The sequence below is a fragment of the Solanum pennellii genome, chromosome 8 (assembly GCF_001406875.1).
Source record: "Solanum pennellii chromosome 8, SPENNV200".
NCBI lineage: Eukaryota > Viridiplantae > Streptophyta > Magnoliopsida > Solanales > Solanaceae > Solanum > Solanum pennellii.
The window spans coordinates 61,331,392-61,350,268 of record NC_028644.1 but is presented as its reverse complement, the minus strand read 5'-3'; the positions used below and the strand labels follow the sequence as shown (position 1 = coordinate 61,350,268).

Genomic DNA, 18,877 nt, shown 5'->3' with positions numbered 1-18,877 from the left:
GCAGCCCACAATATCTGAAATTATATGATTACTTTAATGCTGTTTGCTTTTAATAGATGCTTAGTAAAGTGCTTCCTTTTTAAATGTTTGCTTGGTTGCACCCAAAGGTGTTGCATACTGGTCAATGAAGTAGGAACCGACCATGTGAAACTAGGGTTCAAATTTTAGCAAAAGACAAAACACATTAGGTATTATTTTTTTCGATTCAAAACTTTGGTGAACATATTTAGCCAATACCTTGTTTGCCCTACCGGGTCGGTGCGGGTTTTCTCTCCTATGTGGTTTGTGAGCTATTGCATTGGAGCGGAGGTTTTACCCTGTGCACACCCAAAGAGTAGCGGCTGCGGGTTTCCTTTGTCTTAAAAAAATATTTAGCCAATACCTTTTGTCGTGGGATATAGATATAACTGGTGGATAAGTTGATGCGCACGAAAGCAGGCCCAAACACCACTGTCATAAAACAAGAATCTTTGCGTTGCTATTTTTTCCTCTTTCATTGCTCTAATTAGGTCTACTAAATGCTTGGTTATGTTTAAAATCCTTTTTAAGAGGTAATTCTTTACACAAAGTTAGCATCACTCTGATTACTCTTTTTCTAAAAAAGGTTGACCTTGTAACCGTTTTAGTTTGTGTCCCAAAAAAATTGACATCTTTCCTTTAATGAATTTGTTTTTTTACTTTCTACCATTTTGATCCAATATAAACTAACTATTCCCTCCGTTTCAAAAAAAATGTCCCTCTTTCCTTTTTAGTCTATTTCAGAAAGAATGACCACTTTCCTTTTTTGGCAACACTTTAACTTTCACTTTCCACGAGACATGTTTAAGACCATAAGATTAAAGGGCATTTTGGTACATTTGACATAACTTTAATTTGGAACCACAAAATTAAAAAATCTTCTTTCTTTTCTTAAACTCCGTTCCAAGTCAAACTAGGCGATCCTTTTTGAAATGGAGGGAGTACTATTTAGGTTGTTTAAAATTTGATTTGGCATCTTATCAACTACCCGTTTGACCATCTTTTCACTTGAAATCATTATCTTTAACAAATTCACAAGGTCAACTACAATACTTTTTAAAAGTTTTACTTCTAATGCTTTTTCATTGGGCTGACAAGAGTAATTTAGACGCCTTGCGATGTCTTAGAAGGATAATTATTTTCTCTTAGATTTGGGAAGAGGGTATGATATATATTCATGAGAAAATGTGATTGTTTCTACTTACAAACAGAAAGAGTTACAAAAAAGGACAATGTACCATCAATTGCAAAATGTACAACTCATAATCAGCTGAGAGAATGTTCTGTCTGTTGGCCAGAAATATTGGAAGTGAAGCTTAGAAGGCTCTGTTTTTAAAAATTGATTATAGAACTATCACTTACTTTAGTTTCAGTTTTAGATTCTTGCACCATTTCCTGCATTACTTCTAAACATCCTGAAAAATTCCTTCCTGCACTTCTGTTATACTACCTAAGAGGGATATTAAAAATGACAAAGTAATCTGGCTGGCCCTCAACTGCTTTTTGAACTCCATCCCTGTCTACGATAATCTTTTCCCACAAAGCTTCCTTCTTACCAGGTCTCCTAGGACTCCAACTCTCACTTCAGGTGTAATTTTTCCTAATTACCACAAACTTTTGGCGAGGGAGGTGGCAGGTGGCCATGGGGTTCCTGGATGTATTGGTGTGGATTCCTTGGTGCCTAGAAAGATGTTCTTCTTTGCTTGGTTAACAGCAGTGAGGCCGATTTGAGTAATGGATACTTGAGGAAGAGGATGATTACATATGTTAGCTAGTGATTTATGTGCAGAAGTTCATGCAAAATGTGGATAACCTCTTATTTACATTAATCAAATCAAGTGACTACCTGGTATGAATGGGCAGTCTTGAATTTAGTATTTCATGAGATTGACTGATATTATGCACCAAATCCAGTATTTCATGGGAAGACTAAGCACACGGAGAGTGACAGTCAATTTTGTGAAGTCGAGTGATCAACTTGTGATATCTCACCAAGCTCCTCATTGGTCCTTGTATTAATTACATTTGTAACAAGCTATGATCTGTAAGCTATGATCTGTATGCACTAGCTCGAGGAGAGTGTTCGGATAGTAATAGGTATATACAATCCTACTTGGAATAGTAATAGTAATAAGAGTAGTATATAGTATCCTACTTAGAAAAAGATTGTATTGTAGTGTCCTAGTTGGAAAAGGTATCTAATACTTTAAAAACAACAATTCAATACTCCCTCCGTTTAAAAAAGAATGACCTCCTTTCCTTTTTAGTCTTGTTTCAAAAAGAATGATCTCTTTCTTTTTTTGGTAACATTTTGAATTCTGCTTTCCACGTGGCATGTTTAAGGCCACAAGATCAAAGGACAATTTTGTACATTTCATCTAACTTTAATTTAGGACCACAAGATACAAAAGTCTTCTTTATACTCTTAAACTCCGTGCCAAGTCAAACTAGGTCATTCTTTGTGAAATGGTGGGAGTAATATTTTCTCCTATACTTCTCACCGCTATAAATGGTAATGAATAAAAACTATCGCTAAATCAGAAATTATTTATTAAAAGGTACCCACCCATCCAAGTAATTTTTCCCACTTTAAAATTGAAAATTAATTCTTCGAATCAAGTTAGCTTTTTTGGGTCCTTGTTGGTGTTAAATGTTAATTTTGCTTAGATGAATATCATTATTATTACAGTAGCTTTAATTATGTTCGGTGTTGTGATACTAAATTCCTATATTTATAGTATCTTTTATGCTATCCATAAAATTAACTTTTTTATAAAGAAGCTTGTGCTTCCTTTTGCTTTAACCCTGTGACGCTTTTCATCATATTTTGCATTTTTCACTTTAAAAATACTGAGTTAGAAACTGCTGTCTACAAGAACAAATTACCGACCAGTATATTTTTTGTATGATTTCGCCTAGCTCTGAGTGAAGGTCTAAATCAAAGCTTAGCTTAGGGCAGACAACCCACATGTTCTTTTCGATAACCCATAAATTCCCTAGTGTGGCACACAGTTTGGAACTCGATGGATAATGTCTCGACTGCCCTTCTCCATTTCAATACTAGGGTTTTATGTGTGACAGGTTCAAACACGTGATATGCGGCTAACTGACACATCATTTCCTATGCCCTTACCACTGGACCAAAGTTCTAGGGGCACAACCCACATACTTATTTTTAAAAATACCTAATAATTCGCCCTTAATAAGTGGAAATGAATGTTAACTTCTTGAGTATTTACAGGTAATTCATGATGAAATGCTCTTGGAAGAAATTGAGAGTGTCAAAGGTTCTGAAAGTGATCAGATTCCTCTACCTCTTCAGCATCTCCAAAATTTTATCCAAGAGCTGAATTCTGAGACAACTTTAAACAGCACAAATTCATTGCTGGAGACTGTTATTACTTCTTGCATGAGAGAAATGTACCAGTATGCTCGTGTTCATGGCGTGCATTTATTGGAATGTGTCATGGACGCTGCCCTGTCTGCCGTGAGAAAACAGGAACTGCATGAGGCTAGCAATGTACTGTTCACAGTTAACCTTTTGACTTTATATTCAGAAAGCCCAGATATAAACCTGCTTTCTTTTGGTTTCAGCATAGCAATGGCACATTCTTATACTACTAAAAAAAAGAAAAAGAAAAAGAAAAAATAATGGCTCATTTTGATATTAACTCACTTCTTACTTTTTGCTAATAAAAACTCTTAATTCTTTTTTCTATTTAGATTCTTTTGCTGTTTCCCCGGCTCCAACCTCTTCTAGCCGTCCTTGGTTGGGATCTTTTGTCTGGTAAAACGGATTTAAGAAGGAAATTAATGCAGCTTCTGTGGACAAGTAAATCACAAGTTCTTCGTTTGGAGGACTCTCCAAACTATGGGAACAGATCAGATGAGGTAGTTTCCTGTGCTTCTGTTATGATAGAATGGAGCAGGCTGCTGTTCTTTCCTTTTCCCACTTCCTTTCTAATGTTTTCTCTGCAAGTTGCATTATGTGCTTTCATGAGCGGATATGTTTGTATGTTTTCACTAAAACAACCTTTATTTTGGCAGGTGTCCTGTGTTGAACATCTCTGTGATCTCCTTTGTTATCAGCTTGATCTTGCTTCTTTTGTAGCATGTGTGAATTCTGGCAGGTCATGGAGTTTGAAGTCGTCGCTACTGTTGTCCGGTAAAGAGTATTTGCAGCAAGAAAATGAAGATGCGCATTGGGATCCCTTTGTTGAAAATTTTGTGCTGGAAAGATTATCTGTACAGAGTCCTTTGCGGGTAAACTCTGTGCTGTCCTTCCACGATAGAACTTTTATTGTTTGATCTGCTGATGCGTTTCACAGGATTCTGGATTTGTCTTTTTTTGGAAGAGAAGTATCTTTTATAGAAGGAAAGTTTTAACATTAATTGAAGGGAACCAACTTGTTTTAAGTCCCACCTGTTCAGTTATTTTGTGCCCTCCTTGTTCAGTTTAAATCTATATAGTTTGCTTTTTTTATTTTTAAAAGTAGCTTTTACTTACAAATTTGGATTGAGCATTTCATTGAAGTGCATTTGCATTTATTCAGTGCCTTTATTACTTGCCTGCCATTGAGGCTGAGGTTCCATCTGCAGGTTGTGTGCATGGATCAAGTTAAGTGTTGTCTCTCTTCTTGATATAACATTATCCATAAATTCTGAAGATTCATTAAAATTTGAGTGGATATAAGGTTGTCCAGAGATGAGGTGAAGAAGTGCTTATTGGTACATGTTCACATGCCTCCCTAAAAAGATCATCAAACTGCCTATATTCACCAGGAAATTAGAAATAAGTTGAACCAATCAGAGCCAGAAAATTTAAGTTTAAGATTATCAAAGTATATTTTTGGTAAATGATTGCAAAGATTACTTCTCTCTTCTCTCTGCTGCCACCTTTCCTTATCCTTTCTCTCTCTCACTCTCTCTCTTTTTTGCTTCTATTATGAATTTGATATTCATGTCATAAAATGGTATTTTTCTTACAGTTACTTGCAACATAGTAATTGCTGATTTAATTGTTCAGTTTCTTGTTACATAATATTTTGGATCATAATATTTTGCCATCTTCTAGGTATTATTTGATGTGGTTCCAAGCATTAAGTTTCAAGATGCTATTGAATTGATCAGCATGCAGCCAATTACTTCCAATCTATCTGCCTGGAGGAGGTGTGGGGACTTACTCTTTTGCAATGTTTTGTTGACTTTGGGGTCAATTTTGATGTTTATGTTGAAAGAAATAATTAAATAAATAAAAGTATATTCTCTCTAACTAGCACAATTTAACATGGTATTAGAGTTAAATTCATCCAATTCTTTGTTTACCCAATGTTGGGCCCCCATTATGTTGTCCACGCTCTAATTGGAAGTCCTTGATGTGCGAGGGGTGTTGAGTTTGTCCTTGTCCCACATTAGTTGTTAGATGGAGATTTTGTCTCTTTATATGGTCTTGGACTATTCTCACCTCATGAACTAGCTTGGGGTTGAGTTAGGTCCAACATCTATTTTCTTAACAATTTATGCCATGCATATAGATACTTTGGATCCGGATGAATATTGGACAGGCAAGCATGATTTGTAAGATAAAGTTATCATGTACTGATGCTTGTGTCAAGATAGACTGTTGTAGTACACACCCCTTGGGGTGCGCACTGGGTGAACGCAGGATGCTGCATCGGCTGCCCTTCAATGTTATTAGCTGCTGTGCTTGTTGATGCATTACTTCTGGCAGATAGAGCTTATATTAATGTCCTTAATGTTACAATGTGATTATTCAAAATTCTATGTTTGATCCTTGCATGGGATTACACTCTTTAAGGCTTACATGTGTATGGATGAAGTAGGTTAACTTACTGCATACACTTTCCCTCTTTTTCCATTTGTATGCTTTGTAGGATGGAAGACATTGAACTCATGCACATGCGTTATGCTTTGGAATCTGCTGTCCTTGCACTTGGAGAGATGGAAAAGAATTTAGGGGAGGGAGTAGGAAATGACCAGATCAATTTGTGCTACCTGAAAGATTTGAAGAACCATCTTGATGCCATCAACAACATTTTCCGCAAGGTGTCTGCTATCTGAAATTCTTTTATGTAGTTCTTTCTCTATCCTTGTCTTCTGTCCTTTTGTTTCAAGCCCATATTTAGTTATTAATGTAAGTGAATTTATAGTATGATGAAAAACATGACCTTTGTTTGCAAAGATCATGGCACTAAGCTGGTAGAGAACTTTTAAACTTCATTATCACTGATAAAGTAAAGAAAAATGTGATTATAATGCTTGTCTTTGATTTTTTGCGTAGTTCTGCTTTCGAATGTTCAAATGGTTCAATCTGGGATGCTGGTTAACTCCTTACTGTATCTATTAGGTTGCCATGCATGTCAAATAGGTGTGTCTGCAGATGTTAATTGGGGAGTGGGCTAACATCCCTCAATTAATGGACAGCCCCTCTAAGTGAGTAATTTAAATTGAATTGATCTGAATCACAAACCATATGATGTCGTTTCTTATACTTTTGTTTGGCAGAACGTCAATGTTTTAGTTAATTCAAAGAAGGTATGATGTTTTAATTTATAGAAGTAAAGTGAAGGGTTTAGGAGACTTGGATTGTCAAAAGATAGAGAATGATTTGGAAGACCAAAGTGCCGTATAAGGTAATCTGTTTTACCTGGCTGTAGGCAAAAGAAGCATTCTTCACTCATGAGAACCTGAACAAGAGGAAATTCAATCTCTGCTCTAGATGCTACCTGTGTGAAAAACAGGTTGAGACGGTCAATCACCTCTTCTTACACTGCAGATGGATAGGCCAGCTGTGGCAGATTTCATCCATAAGAGAGGAAGATCATATGGGTGAAACCTGGGAGGATTAAAGAAGTGCCATGAATCTGGAATAGAGATGTCGATGCATTGAAGGAGGAGAGATGGAAAATGGTCCCAACATGTATATGGTGGACTATATGGAAAGAGAGGAATCAGAGGTGTTTTGAAGAAAAAAAAAATATACAGAAGATCAAGACAGACTGATTAGATTTTTAGTATTTTTGGTGCAAACAAGTAGTCATAGACAGCACAGAAGATGTTTTAATGCTATTGACTGATGTAACTAGGAATACTAGGATTCTGTTAAGTGACAACTTTTGTGAAGGGAGACTACACTTTGATGTAGTATACTTGTGGATATATAGAGGTATCTTATCATTTTTTTTTTAAAAAGAAGATAGAGAAATAATGAGCAGAAAATACGATGTGAATATCCTGAACAGTGTCTATATGCTTGGAAATGAGGATAAATTGACAGTAGAAAGAGAAACCTGTGAAATCCTCGTTCCTCTGCCTTCCTATATTATGAACTCTGAAAAAAACTAGACATTCCCGGAGATATTTGACCAATCCAACCTGTTTGTGTAGAGGATTGGGTGTCTTTTGGCGAAAATATATTTTGTAGGTTTCTCCTTTTGTGGTATACCACTTGTATATGACCATGTTGGCTTTGTTCTTACTAATGAAATACTTTACCTGATCAACTTTTTTTCCTAACCAATCCAACCATTAGGAGGAGGAGAATATGTATGAGGGGAATCCACTATAGGTGTGGGTTATATATGGAAGAGAGGAGAAAATGGTTTCATGTAGAACTGTGCCATTCTAGCTCTTGGAGATTTATCATGAATCATTGACTAGTTAATTTGGATATTTCTCTAGTTGAGAAGGCTGGGAATAAAATGTGACAGATTTACCTTTTCTTCCCCATTACCGGACCACCGAGCAAGACCCATAAGAATCTGTAGTCAGAAGTGCTGCCCCCTCTCCTATTTCTTCCTTTTTGGCCATGACACTCTTCAATTTGTGATCCTGATCTTTCTCCAGCTAAGATGTACCAGGTTTGTCTGCATTTGGGCTGAATTAACATCAGTTACTTGAGGTTGTGGCAGAATACGAATATAAGCAGAATATCAGGAATGTCAACTCAGTAAGCGTTTGATTTACTTTTCGTTGCTTTTATGTTGAAACTAGGGCGAGGATGAGGTCATACAGAGGTAGAAAAGCAATTTGCTAAGTGGAGGGAGCATATCATGTTGCATCAAAGTTATAGAGACAGCCATTGATTTTTTGTTCATGTATGGATTGGTAGAAAGACGAGAAACAAGAGAGAACTCTGCTTGATAATTCTCTCAAGCTATTAGGGTAAGTAACTAAAACATGTTTTAAGAAGGGAACAAGATTAATGATACATAATTACAGTAAGTGTAGTTTAAGAATCTTATAATTTCAAGATTCTAGAATATTTACAACATTCTAACACTCCTCCTTAAGTCGGTTCATACAAATCATTTTGAAAAATATTAGGGGTAGGGGATATGGGGTAGAGGATTACAAGGCGGGGAATCAGATTTTCACCAACAAGGTGAAAGTTCAGGTAGGCAACCATATGAACTACTAAGATTCCCCGTTTCATACAAATCATATGTACCATGTTTTCTACATATTAACATGTTCTGAGACCGGCAAGGAATTCAGTAAATATCTACAATCTGATTAATTGACCTCATGAACTTTGTGACAATGTCTCATGAGATGATCTTTCTTTGGGAAAATGATAATCATTTTCTATTTCTTTGGTAATTTGATGTAATGTGAGGATCCTGTTACATTACATCATGACTTTCATAAAGGAGAGACAAATCATGGATGTTGCTCTCGTAGCTAGCGAATGTGTGAATTCTAGACTAGGAGGAGATGATCCAGGCATAATCTATAAGCTTGACTTAGAAAAGGCATATGATCATGTCAACAGGAAGTTTCTCCAAAACATCCCCAGTCAGATGGGCTTGGGCTTTAGAGAGAGTGGCTGAAATAGATTGTTTTTGGTGTCAAAACTGGTAGATTCTCTATTTTGATAAATGGAGAACCTGTGGTTTTTTTCTTTGCTCAGACAGGGTGACCCTCTCTGACCCTTTTTGTTTATAATAGCTATGGAAGGTTTTAACAACATGACGAGGATAGCCATTCAGAATAGGTAGTTGACAGGTTTTAAGTTGAGCAACATAGAAGGTGTGCCATCTTTTCTATGCAGATGATACATATGCAGAGAACAGATCAGCCTCATTAGAATGATTCCTTTTTATTTTTGAAGCAATTTCAAGCTTATGTGATTTTGAGGAAAACCATTTTGTTAACTATTAAGGAAGTAGAATAGATGCAGGGAATGTCCAAATTTGGGGTGCAGAACATACCAACTACCAACTGTAACTGTTTATTTGGGCATGGCTGTGAGTAACAAACACAAGGGACTTGATGATATGGGATGGGATAATTAAAAAGACAGAAAAAGTTAGCAACATGGAAGACACAATATTTGTCATTAGAGGGCTTACTTACACTAATGAATTTTGTGTAAGATACATTGCCAACCTATATTATGTCCTTATTTCCTATCCCTACTGAAGGACTGAACAAGCTAGATAAATTGAGAAGGGATTTTGACAAAGGGCTACACTTGGTCAAATGGGAAATAGTCCAGCTCAACAAGATCTCAGGGGGACTTGGACTAAGGAACTTGAAAGTTCAGAATGACTATTTATTGATGATGTGGTTATGGAGGTAAGTGGAGGAAGAAGAAGCACTATAGAAGGAAGTGATACAAAACAAATATGGGCAAAGTAGTCATTGGTGTACAAATAGTCACCAACACCTATGAAGTCTTAGTTTGGAGGACAATCAAGAATCTTTGGCCTAAATTTTCTTTTAATATTAGCTATAAGTTGGGAATGGTAGTCGAATCATTTTTCTGGGAAGATGTTTGATTGGACCGTCTACATGATGACTTCCTATCCAGATTTATTTTCTTTCTGCAGTCAACCTGAGGCTATAGTGGCAGTTAATTGGCCCATTCAAGGATGGTAGATCACCTTCAGAAGGTATCTGCATGATTGGTAAGTGAACAGGTTGGCACTAATCTTGTAAAAAATCAGCAGCTTCAAAGGCACAGGTCCAATTCCTGACACTATCAGATGGAAAATGCTACTGATGGGATCTTCTCAGTGAACAGAATTCATAAAGATAATGTGAGGGAGCAATCAGGATGTGAAACAGGGCCTTGGGAGCAGATCTGGAAAAGTGTAGCACCTTCTAAGGTTAAATGTTTCTCTTGGTTGGTGGCTAGGAAGGCTTGTCTCACTCAGGAATCCTTGAAAAAGAAGGGATTCCAAATTGTGTTCAAATGTTTTCTATGTAATGAGGCAGAAGACACCAGTAGTCACCTTTTTCTACATTGTAAAGTAACTTCACAGATTTGGTCTTTGTTCATGAGCTTAACAGGAATCAGATGGACAATGCGGAACATACTGCTGATCTTTTGAGTTGTTGGATTAGAATATGGGAATGAAAAAGTCAGAAGAAGTGGTGGAGAATAGTCTCAGCATGTATTTGATGGACAGTGTGGAAAGAAAGAAACAGTAGATGTTTTGAGGATATGTTTGATTCCGTTCAGAAAGTGAAGTGGAATGGCATTGTATACTTTTATTTTTGGTGTACAGAAAATAGTCTAGAGGATGTAGAACAGTTAGTTGATTTGTTAGGTTCTCCGTAAATACTCTCTGTTTTTCTTTTTTTTTTTTGGTCCTGAAACTTTTGGAGGTCTCCAACATGTCCTTAATGCTTGGGAGTACAACATTACTGATTTCCAGAAAAGATCATCCATCGTAGGAGTAGTTTGGCTCACCAAAACTTGGTCACACACTATATCAAGATCAAGCCTAATATGTGTCAAGACTGAAAACATCTTCTGACATTGCTCCAATTGTTTAATACTTGTAGTAGTGGTGTCAATACCAGTAGTAGTGGGCATCAACTCCTTAAACTCTTCAGTAGCTGCCTGAACCTGTCCAAGATGGGTAGATACATATAATCAATTGCTACTTTTCTAAGGTTATTCAACAACAATAAAAGGTTAGTTGGGAATTCAGATTATAAAAGTGAGAGATGTCATTTGTGTATAAACCACGATCCTTTCCTTTCTCCAAACTGAAAAACAAGTTTGGAAAGGACAAAGCAGAGCAGAGGTAGCACTTTGAATCAAATAGACTTCCACACCAGGCATAACTGAGTATCAGTCTTTTCCCTTTTCTCCTAATTTTTTCATCAATATCCTCATCCTGTTTAATTAATTGATCTAGAATGCTTTGTCCCCTTTACCATAATTGAACTGAAAAAAACCAAGATAAGTAGTTCATACTACCTATCAATGGTTTTGTGGGGATTGAATGGTTCGGGTTGCTGGAAGCTATGATTTTATAATCAAAAGCATTCGGTTCGTGTGACATTGTGGTGTATCCAGGGAACTTCAACAATTATTTCAAATCTTTAAAAAGCAACCTCAAATCAGTAGTAGGAGACGGTTTACAGAGTATTATAATGATCCCAAGTGCTGGAAGTATAGCAGAACTGTAAAAAAAGATAGGATTGGCCAGACAGCAATTGCCTGGTCAGGAAATGGTTGGTATGCATTGATACATGGATGGATAGGTTTGGATTGAGGAGGTGAGTCCCAGAGGAGAAAATAGCTTGCTGAAAAGTTGCTGGGAGGCTTTTCACACGTTGGTGCATGATTAGATCTCATTGGAAGAAATCTTTTTTGCCCCCATATGTGACAATGTGGCTACTCGCCTGAGTATCGCGTTTCTATCTATGCTGTTGGTTGTGCTGCAACACTCTCTTAAGGAAATAACAGGCTTAAACAGTGGCCAGAAAATTAACATGATGATTTCTTCCTTTTTTTTTTTTTTGATGAAGTAAGAACATGATGATTTCTTCCTGACATCACTTGTAGATACATAGTGACTAAAATTTCATAAACGCTCTGATACTATGTGAGAAACAAGAGAAAGAATAGAGAACACTGCTTGATTATATTTTCTCCAGCTATTTGGATTTAACTAGTTAAGTTTAGATGTTCTAAGATAGGGACGAGAATCAACAAACACATAATTACATGAAGTAATTGATCCTATACTATAACTACAAGATTCTAGAATAGATACAAGATTTTAACATAAATTACGTCTTAATTTATTAATTCTGTAGATTGATAAGTTTGGAAGAAGTATTTTGGAGAATGTAACAAAGCTGGTCTTAGTAATATCTTTCTTCCATTTGAGAGAAAGTGGGAGTGAAAACTACTTTCACTGAATGATTGTGATATTATTGCAACAGCAGAAATTTAGTTTTGTGGGCTGTGGTTTGATTTTTTCTCTAAATTTTGAGGAAGGATTTCTTAAGCAATTTGTCTTGCCCTTCCATTTCTTGTAATCAGTCCTTGTATTACTTACAACAAAGGGATGTTTTTCCATGCAATCACAGATATTGATGGTGAACATTATCATCTCTCTTCTGCATATGGATGGTCTCTCTCTCAATTTGACACCTTGTGCTTCATCAAGCACCTCATCTGAGTCATCCAATATCTCTAAGGAGCAACAATTTGAGGATGCAGCTCAAGATGGACAAAACAAGACCATTGTAATGTTAATAGGGCCACTATTGAATATTTTACGGCAGTATCTACCATCTTCGAACTCAGAGAAGGATAATAATTGGAAAGTAAACGTATCTGCTGGTATTAAAGAAGCCATAGAATGGAGAATTATGAATGCGAAAAGATCTATTGAGGACTGGGAATGGCGTTTGTCAATTTTACAGTGCCTTCTGCCATTCTCGGAAAGACAGTGGAGATGGAGGGAGGCTCTTACTATTCTACGTGCGGCCCCATCAAAACTACTAAACCTGTAAGTATTATTGGTGTTTCTACATCGCCAATTTGATGCATATCATTTTGAAATGTCCCTTTTTCTGGACAACTTAGTCAAAAACCTTAAAAAATGGCTGTTCCAGTGGTCCTACTGTATTCCTTCTCTTACTACATTGCCAGTTTGATGCATAACATTTTGAAATGTCCTTTTTTCTGGACAACTGAGTCAAAAACCTTAAAAATGTCTGTTCCAGTTGTCCTCACTGTATTCCTTCTCTTACTTTATCAATTTGAATAATCGGAATGCCTAAAATATCTTATATCTATGAAAGAGTGGGTTTATCTGAAATTTTAGTAATATCTAGAAGTATTTATGGTGGAAAACTGCTCTTTTTTGATTTGCATAGTCAACCTGTATCTCTTTTTTACTGGCTAGTTCTCTCTCTTGTTGCATTTATAGTTCTTTGTGAGCCTGAATTGTATTAAATCTTAAATGTTTTTCCTTTCATGTAATGGTTAAATGTTTTAATTTAGGGAAACTTTCACATATAGCCACTTAAAAATAATTAATTACTCTCCATAGCTATAGTTTGATAATTACAATTTTTAGCTGCATGTTATATGGAGGAGGGAGGCAAGCGAGATTGGGAGAGTGAGGAGAGAGGCGAGAGAGAGGGACAAATATTGGTTACATAATTGTATATTATACATATGTATTTGTATATATGGCAAGAGAGATTGGGAGAGAGAGGAGAGAGGTGAGCGAGACTGGGAGAGTGACGAGAGGGGCGAGCGATATCGAGAGAGGGAGGAGATAGGTGAGCGAGAGAGGGCAGAGAGTGGGAAAGAGGTAAATTAGATATGTATATAATTGTATATTATACATATGCATTTGTATATATGGTAAGTGAGATTGAGAGAGGGAGGAGAGAGGCGAGCGAGAGAGGGCAGAGAGTGGGAGAGAGGTGAATTGTTTATGTATATAGGTTAAACCATTGTATATTATACATATGTATTTGTATATCCTGACGAATTATACTAATTATACAAACTCGAAGTCAGCCTACGTAATTAATGTATAATGTTAGTCGCGAGTGGTAATTATAGCAAACTATAGCTATGATAAGTAATTAAATAGTATAAGTTTGCTTAGCTGCGTAATTTTTCCTTTAATTTATGCCATACCTTTGGAATCCTGGTTTCAATGTCACTTCAATGACTTGCCTTCATTCCTTTGATGCTCTAGGGAATTATGTCAGGTATAATTGAACTGAACTGAACTACTTGATTTTAAGATGGGTGATAAGCACCTGAATCCATATCAAGCCTACCACCTCTTCTCACGAAAACATATTCTTCCTAAACCCCATATTCTTAGCATGTCAGGTATTGAATAAACGGATGACCGATGTAGAATTAACATTTCGGTGTAGGGTTGCATCGTCCCGGTGATACATAGACCATATTGCCTTAGCTTTTTGTCATGATCCAAATCAGGAACAAACAAACCATCTATCTCATATAACCATGTAAACTCAATAATTTAAACATGTTAAATAATTATATCATTTAAAGCATACATGAAGTACCCTTAGAGTCCTTTGTTGACAAAATGCTCTCAAACACTCTTTCTGAGGACCTTCTCTCTCCTTCCCTCTAGGAGGGGATAGCTCCTTTCCTGATATCTGTTAAGATGTCTAGTGGGGCGTTTGGAGAAGAGGCACATGAAAGACCCATTCTGGCAGACTTATGGTTTAAAGAGATGGTCATCAACAAGTTGGAAAGATGTATTTGGGGTGAACATCTATGAGATGCATGGAGATGTTTTAATTCGAATTCCTGAATAGATACATGGTTGAGAAAATTCTTCAAGGGCTATGGTTCTGGAAAAAGCTCAGACTTCAACTAGAATGGTGGAACCCTATGGAGGGAAGCTCCTCGACCTCCATTTCAGTCAAGGAAACTTGGATTAAAGCAGTTAGAATCCCTCTCTATTTGTTGCACATAATTTTTTTTCTACATTTTGGAGAATTTTGTGGGGGTTGGGTGGGCACATAAGAAAAAACAGAACTCAAAAACCATTTAAAATGGGCGAGAATTCTGGTTCTGAATGATGGAAGAAACTTCCGGAGGGATCCAGGGAGTTGTCGATAACTCTAAGTGGAATCACTTACAACATTCCAATTTGACCAGAAAGCAAACCAAGATTTGAAATCACACCAGATTTAGTTGAGGGTGTCACTGGAAAAGACGATGCATATGAGTTTCCAACACGAGCTATCTCCAGTTGACGAAAGGGGATTACTTCTGTGAAGTACATAATTCCCATGTTTATAGGGATTCTACTGACAAGAACCATGTAGGGTGTACTTCTTCAATATATGGAGGGCTGTTTAGAGAAATGGCACGCGAGGGGCATAGGGTTCTTATAAATGAGGGCAACAAGCTGGCCAGTACCATGAGTCTGATTGGGGTCATCTTTTATTGATTCACTTGGGTCTGACTTAACGGCCCATGTGATTTTTAAGAACTTAGAAGGATCAAATTCATCAGCTTATTTCAGCGATGCTTCCTGTGAAATTAGGTCTTAGGCCTAACTCACACCACACAAGCTATAACTCTAAGGGAGGAGGATTGTCCAAGCCTTATATGGAGTCCACCCATCTCGTTAACTACCGATGTGGGATTTTTGTCATTCTTTAACACCCCACCTCACGCCCAGTGCTTAGCATCTGGTGCGTGGGCAATTTTGATATTTTGGGAGCCCAACATCGGGTGAGACTGGGCCTGCTATGATACCATGAAAGTTTAGATACTGCAAAAGTATACTTTATTCATAGTATTTGTACAATATTTATAGGAGAACAAGTAAAGACCAATTAAACTAATCAATCCCTAATTCTTAGGAAATCCTTGAATCAAAGGATTTTATCTAAACTATTTTCCTAGAGTAATATGTTCTAATCCTATATTTACACAAATCCGCCAACTTTATTTTTGGATCAGATTATAATCAAATCTGCCAGCTCAATGGTGGAGCAGATTATGACTAAATCTGCCAACTCATCCAACACTTCCTTCGAAATTTCCGAACTCTTCCCAATTCAGACTGCATCACATGTGAAGATCCAAAGTGCAGTAGACATGAGCTGTTTTGCAAAAGCAGTGTCAACCATTGTAGATGTTCCAAATTGGGTAACTCGGCATAGATAGTTGCGACAGAAACCGTAGTAGAGACATGATGATAAGAGCAGGGTAATTAAAGTAAGGTCGATTGATTTTGCCAAACAAAACTCAGTTATCTCTGCAGAAAATTGGGAGAAGAAGAGGCATTGCCACTTCTTATGGAGCGTGAACAAGCCATTCTAGAAGTCTGGGTTCCACAAAATATGATCAAATCAGTGTTATCAAAAGCAAAAAAGCATATAAAAGCTCTGAGGTCTACTGGGACCTTAAGCGCTTAGCACAAGCAAATCATGGGTTTTAATTGAAAAATGCAAAGCGAGAAAACAAAACACAACTAAATAATTATAAAGCATGAATGACAAATATATGAACAAAGAAATTGATTTTTTTTAATGATAAAGTGAAAAATCAACTGTTTAGTGTGACCTCTTCGGAAGAGGCTCATTGGCAAGGAAAGTATGCTTTAGAACCTTGATGATGACACCGAAAAACACATTCATTAAAAAGGGAAACTCTCAACACATTTTGAGCTTCACTTTAGGGCTTAAGTGTGCCTTTGTCAGCGCTAGATCAAATTAAGCTAAACGTTAGTGGCAGATTTCCTGGGTCACGAGAGGTGGTTTGGAACTTCATTACAATTTATAGCTGCAGACAAGCTAGAAGGTTGAAATCTGATAGTGTGTATAACAAGGCCAGGATTCAAATGGGAACAAAAATAAAAAGATTAGTTTCTTTTGATTTTAAATTCAAGAGTAATGGAAATAAAATGTTACACCCCAACTCAGGGACGCAGCTGGTACCTGGTGGGACTCTTGACCTCGAGCCAATCCTTCCTGGACAACTAAGCTGTCAGCGTAATACCAACTAGAAAATCAAGATAACAAAAAAGTATATCTCGGCTTAAAAATAAGACATCGCTCGACAAGCCCCCCTGTCAACATAACATGTGGTAAACTCAGCGAATTCCAACAATTTATATAGAACAAAAACTAAATACTGTGCATGCCATCAAAGTCACCAAGCTGTCTATAATCAATTAATGCTATGCGTGCTTTTGAGGCCACCATGATATCTAGAAATATATAACCTGAACACATATATACATATACGATCAAGGCCGACAAGCCGCTGTGCTAAAATGACAAAACAACAAGGCCAACATGGCCAACAACGCACATCTGCACAGTCCCAAGTCTGCAACCCTCTAAGGGTAATATACTTAGCCTAGACAGGTCCCCGACCTACCCATTAGCTATACATAACAAAAGACTAACAAGCCTCTTGATCTAACAACTCTAGAAAAGTGGAGCTGACCAATCTGCTGGAACTCAGCCACGCTACTTAGGAAACCTGTGTACCTGTCTGTCGAGACCTACATGCATGAATGCAGCTCCCCCAAATCAACGGGGCGTCAATAGGAAATAAAGTACCATGCATGAAAGACAGCAAAATAATTCAACAAGTATCATAATATACTGAAAGTAACCAGGTAGGCGAGTCAAAAATAATCTGTGTGAACTGACCTGCCCCCGAATTTTACCATACAAAAAATAATCAACAATAACCTACCCAGGCCCCTATAAGCTTGAAAAGTACAAAAAACAAACGATACAACCTACCAGGGCCCCTATAAGCTCGACAGATACAATCCAATAAATATACCCTTATTGGTAATGCTCTAGCCCCATATGTAATCACTACATCTCTAAGGGAACATGTTGAAAGAAGGAAATAGCCCAACATACCTTTTTTTGATGATTCCACGCTGTAAGCTCATCTCTACCCGCACAACCACGACACTACTACAGTGGTAAGCTCAATCAACAAACAAGAACAAGAATTACTGTGACAATCCAACAATTGGTACAAATTTCCACCGTAAATTACTATCTTGGGTCTAAGGTAGCTGTAAACCGCTAAAAGATGGTTCTTACCAGCTAAACACACTCGAAACATTGCCATACGCTCAATACACAGCTAAAACCTTTCTGCCACAACACCTACAGGGATACACCACATAATCGATGGGGTAAATCACTACGTAGAGAAACTTTCGTTAAGCTTACGAGCTAAGAACATCAACATCCATGGAGAGTCTCTGGGTTTTATTTTTGATTTTCTCTGGTTTTTGGGTGAAAAATTTGGGATTAAAACGAAGAAGATAAGGTTGAACGCCCCCCGACCTAGGGGACCATTTTACATTCCTGCTTGCACAGTCTTGCAAAAACGTGAAACTGCCAGATTGATACTTGATAGTTTCATCTATGAAATAAATATACAACTATTGCAAGAAAAAAAGCCACATTCTTGCAATATAAAGGTGTATTCCCAAATGATAATAAGTCTATGTATTGTGCTTTTACTAATGGAATTCTTTAAAAAGAATGTCTACAAAATTAACAAAAGGATATGACAAATTAGTCAGATTATGATATAGATATCAAAATAAGGGAATCAAGCGTAATATTATAAACCCCAAGGGAGGTTAGTGTTATAGAACGAAACCTTATTTAATGTTTTGAATTAGATATTTAGATTCTTTTACATGTCATTTGCTATTATCATTACATTTAGAACCCAAGTTAAGTGGGTATTCCAAATTCAGGTAGAATAGTTTTCATCCTAAAATTCATTATAGCATTTAGCAGTCCTAGGAAAGACAGAAGTGGACTTAGGATTTTGAGTTTATAGATATTGATTTTACTTAAGACGGTCTACGGGGTTATGCATATGTAGTGGTTCATAAGAAATTTCGGGGTCTGGATCAAAGCTATTGGTTTCTGCCAATCTTGTGAGTAGAACTTCAGTTCTGCCCCTGAGGAAAGAGTTACATGGTAGATATCTGATGCATCACAACTTTGATTCCATTGCATTCCGGTAGTATGTGTAAATCAAAACTATATGTTTTAAGTGTTACATTAGGTTATC

General features: G+C 37.0%; 1 protein-coding gene across 2 annotated transcripts in view; it reads left to right on the top strand.

Moving 5' to 3' along the window:
- Positions 1-18,877, top strand: part of LOC107028374 (protein DDB_G0276689) — a 64,140-nt gene that overhangs the window by 2,499 nt on the left and 42,764 nt on the right. For both annotated transcript variants that reach the window (XM_015229410.2, XM_015229411.2), the window contains 6 exons: positions 3,260-3,538; positions 3,742-3,909; positions 4,066-4,281; positions 5,093-5,187; positions 5,913-6,084; positions 12,376-12,800. In XM_015229410.2, the coding sequence (XP_015084896.1) occupies positions 3,260-3,538; positions 3,742-3,909; positions 4,066-4,281; positions 5,093-5,187; positions 5,913-6,084; positions 12,376-12,800 (1,355 nt within the window). The remainder of the gene's footprint in view (positions 1-3,259; positions 3,539-3,741; positions 3,910-4,065; positions 4,282-5,092; positions 5,188-5,912; positions 6,085-12,375; positions 12,801-18,877) is intronic.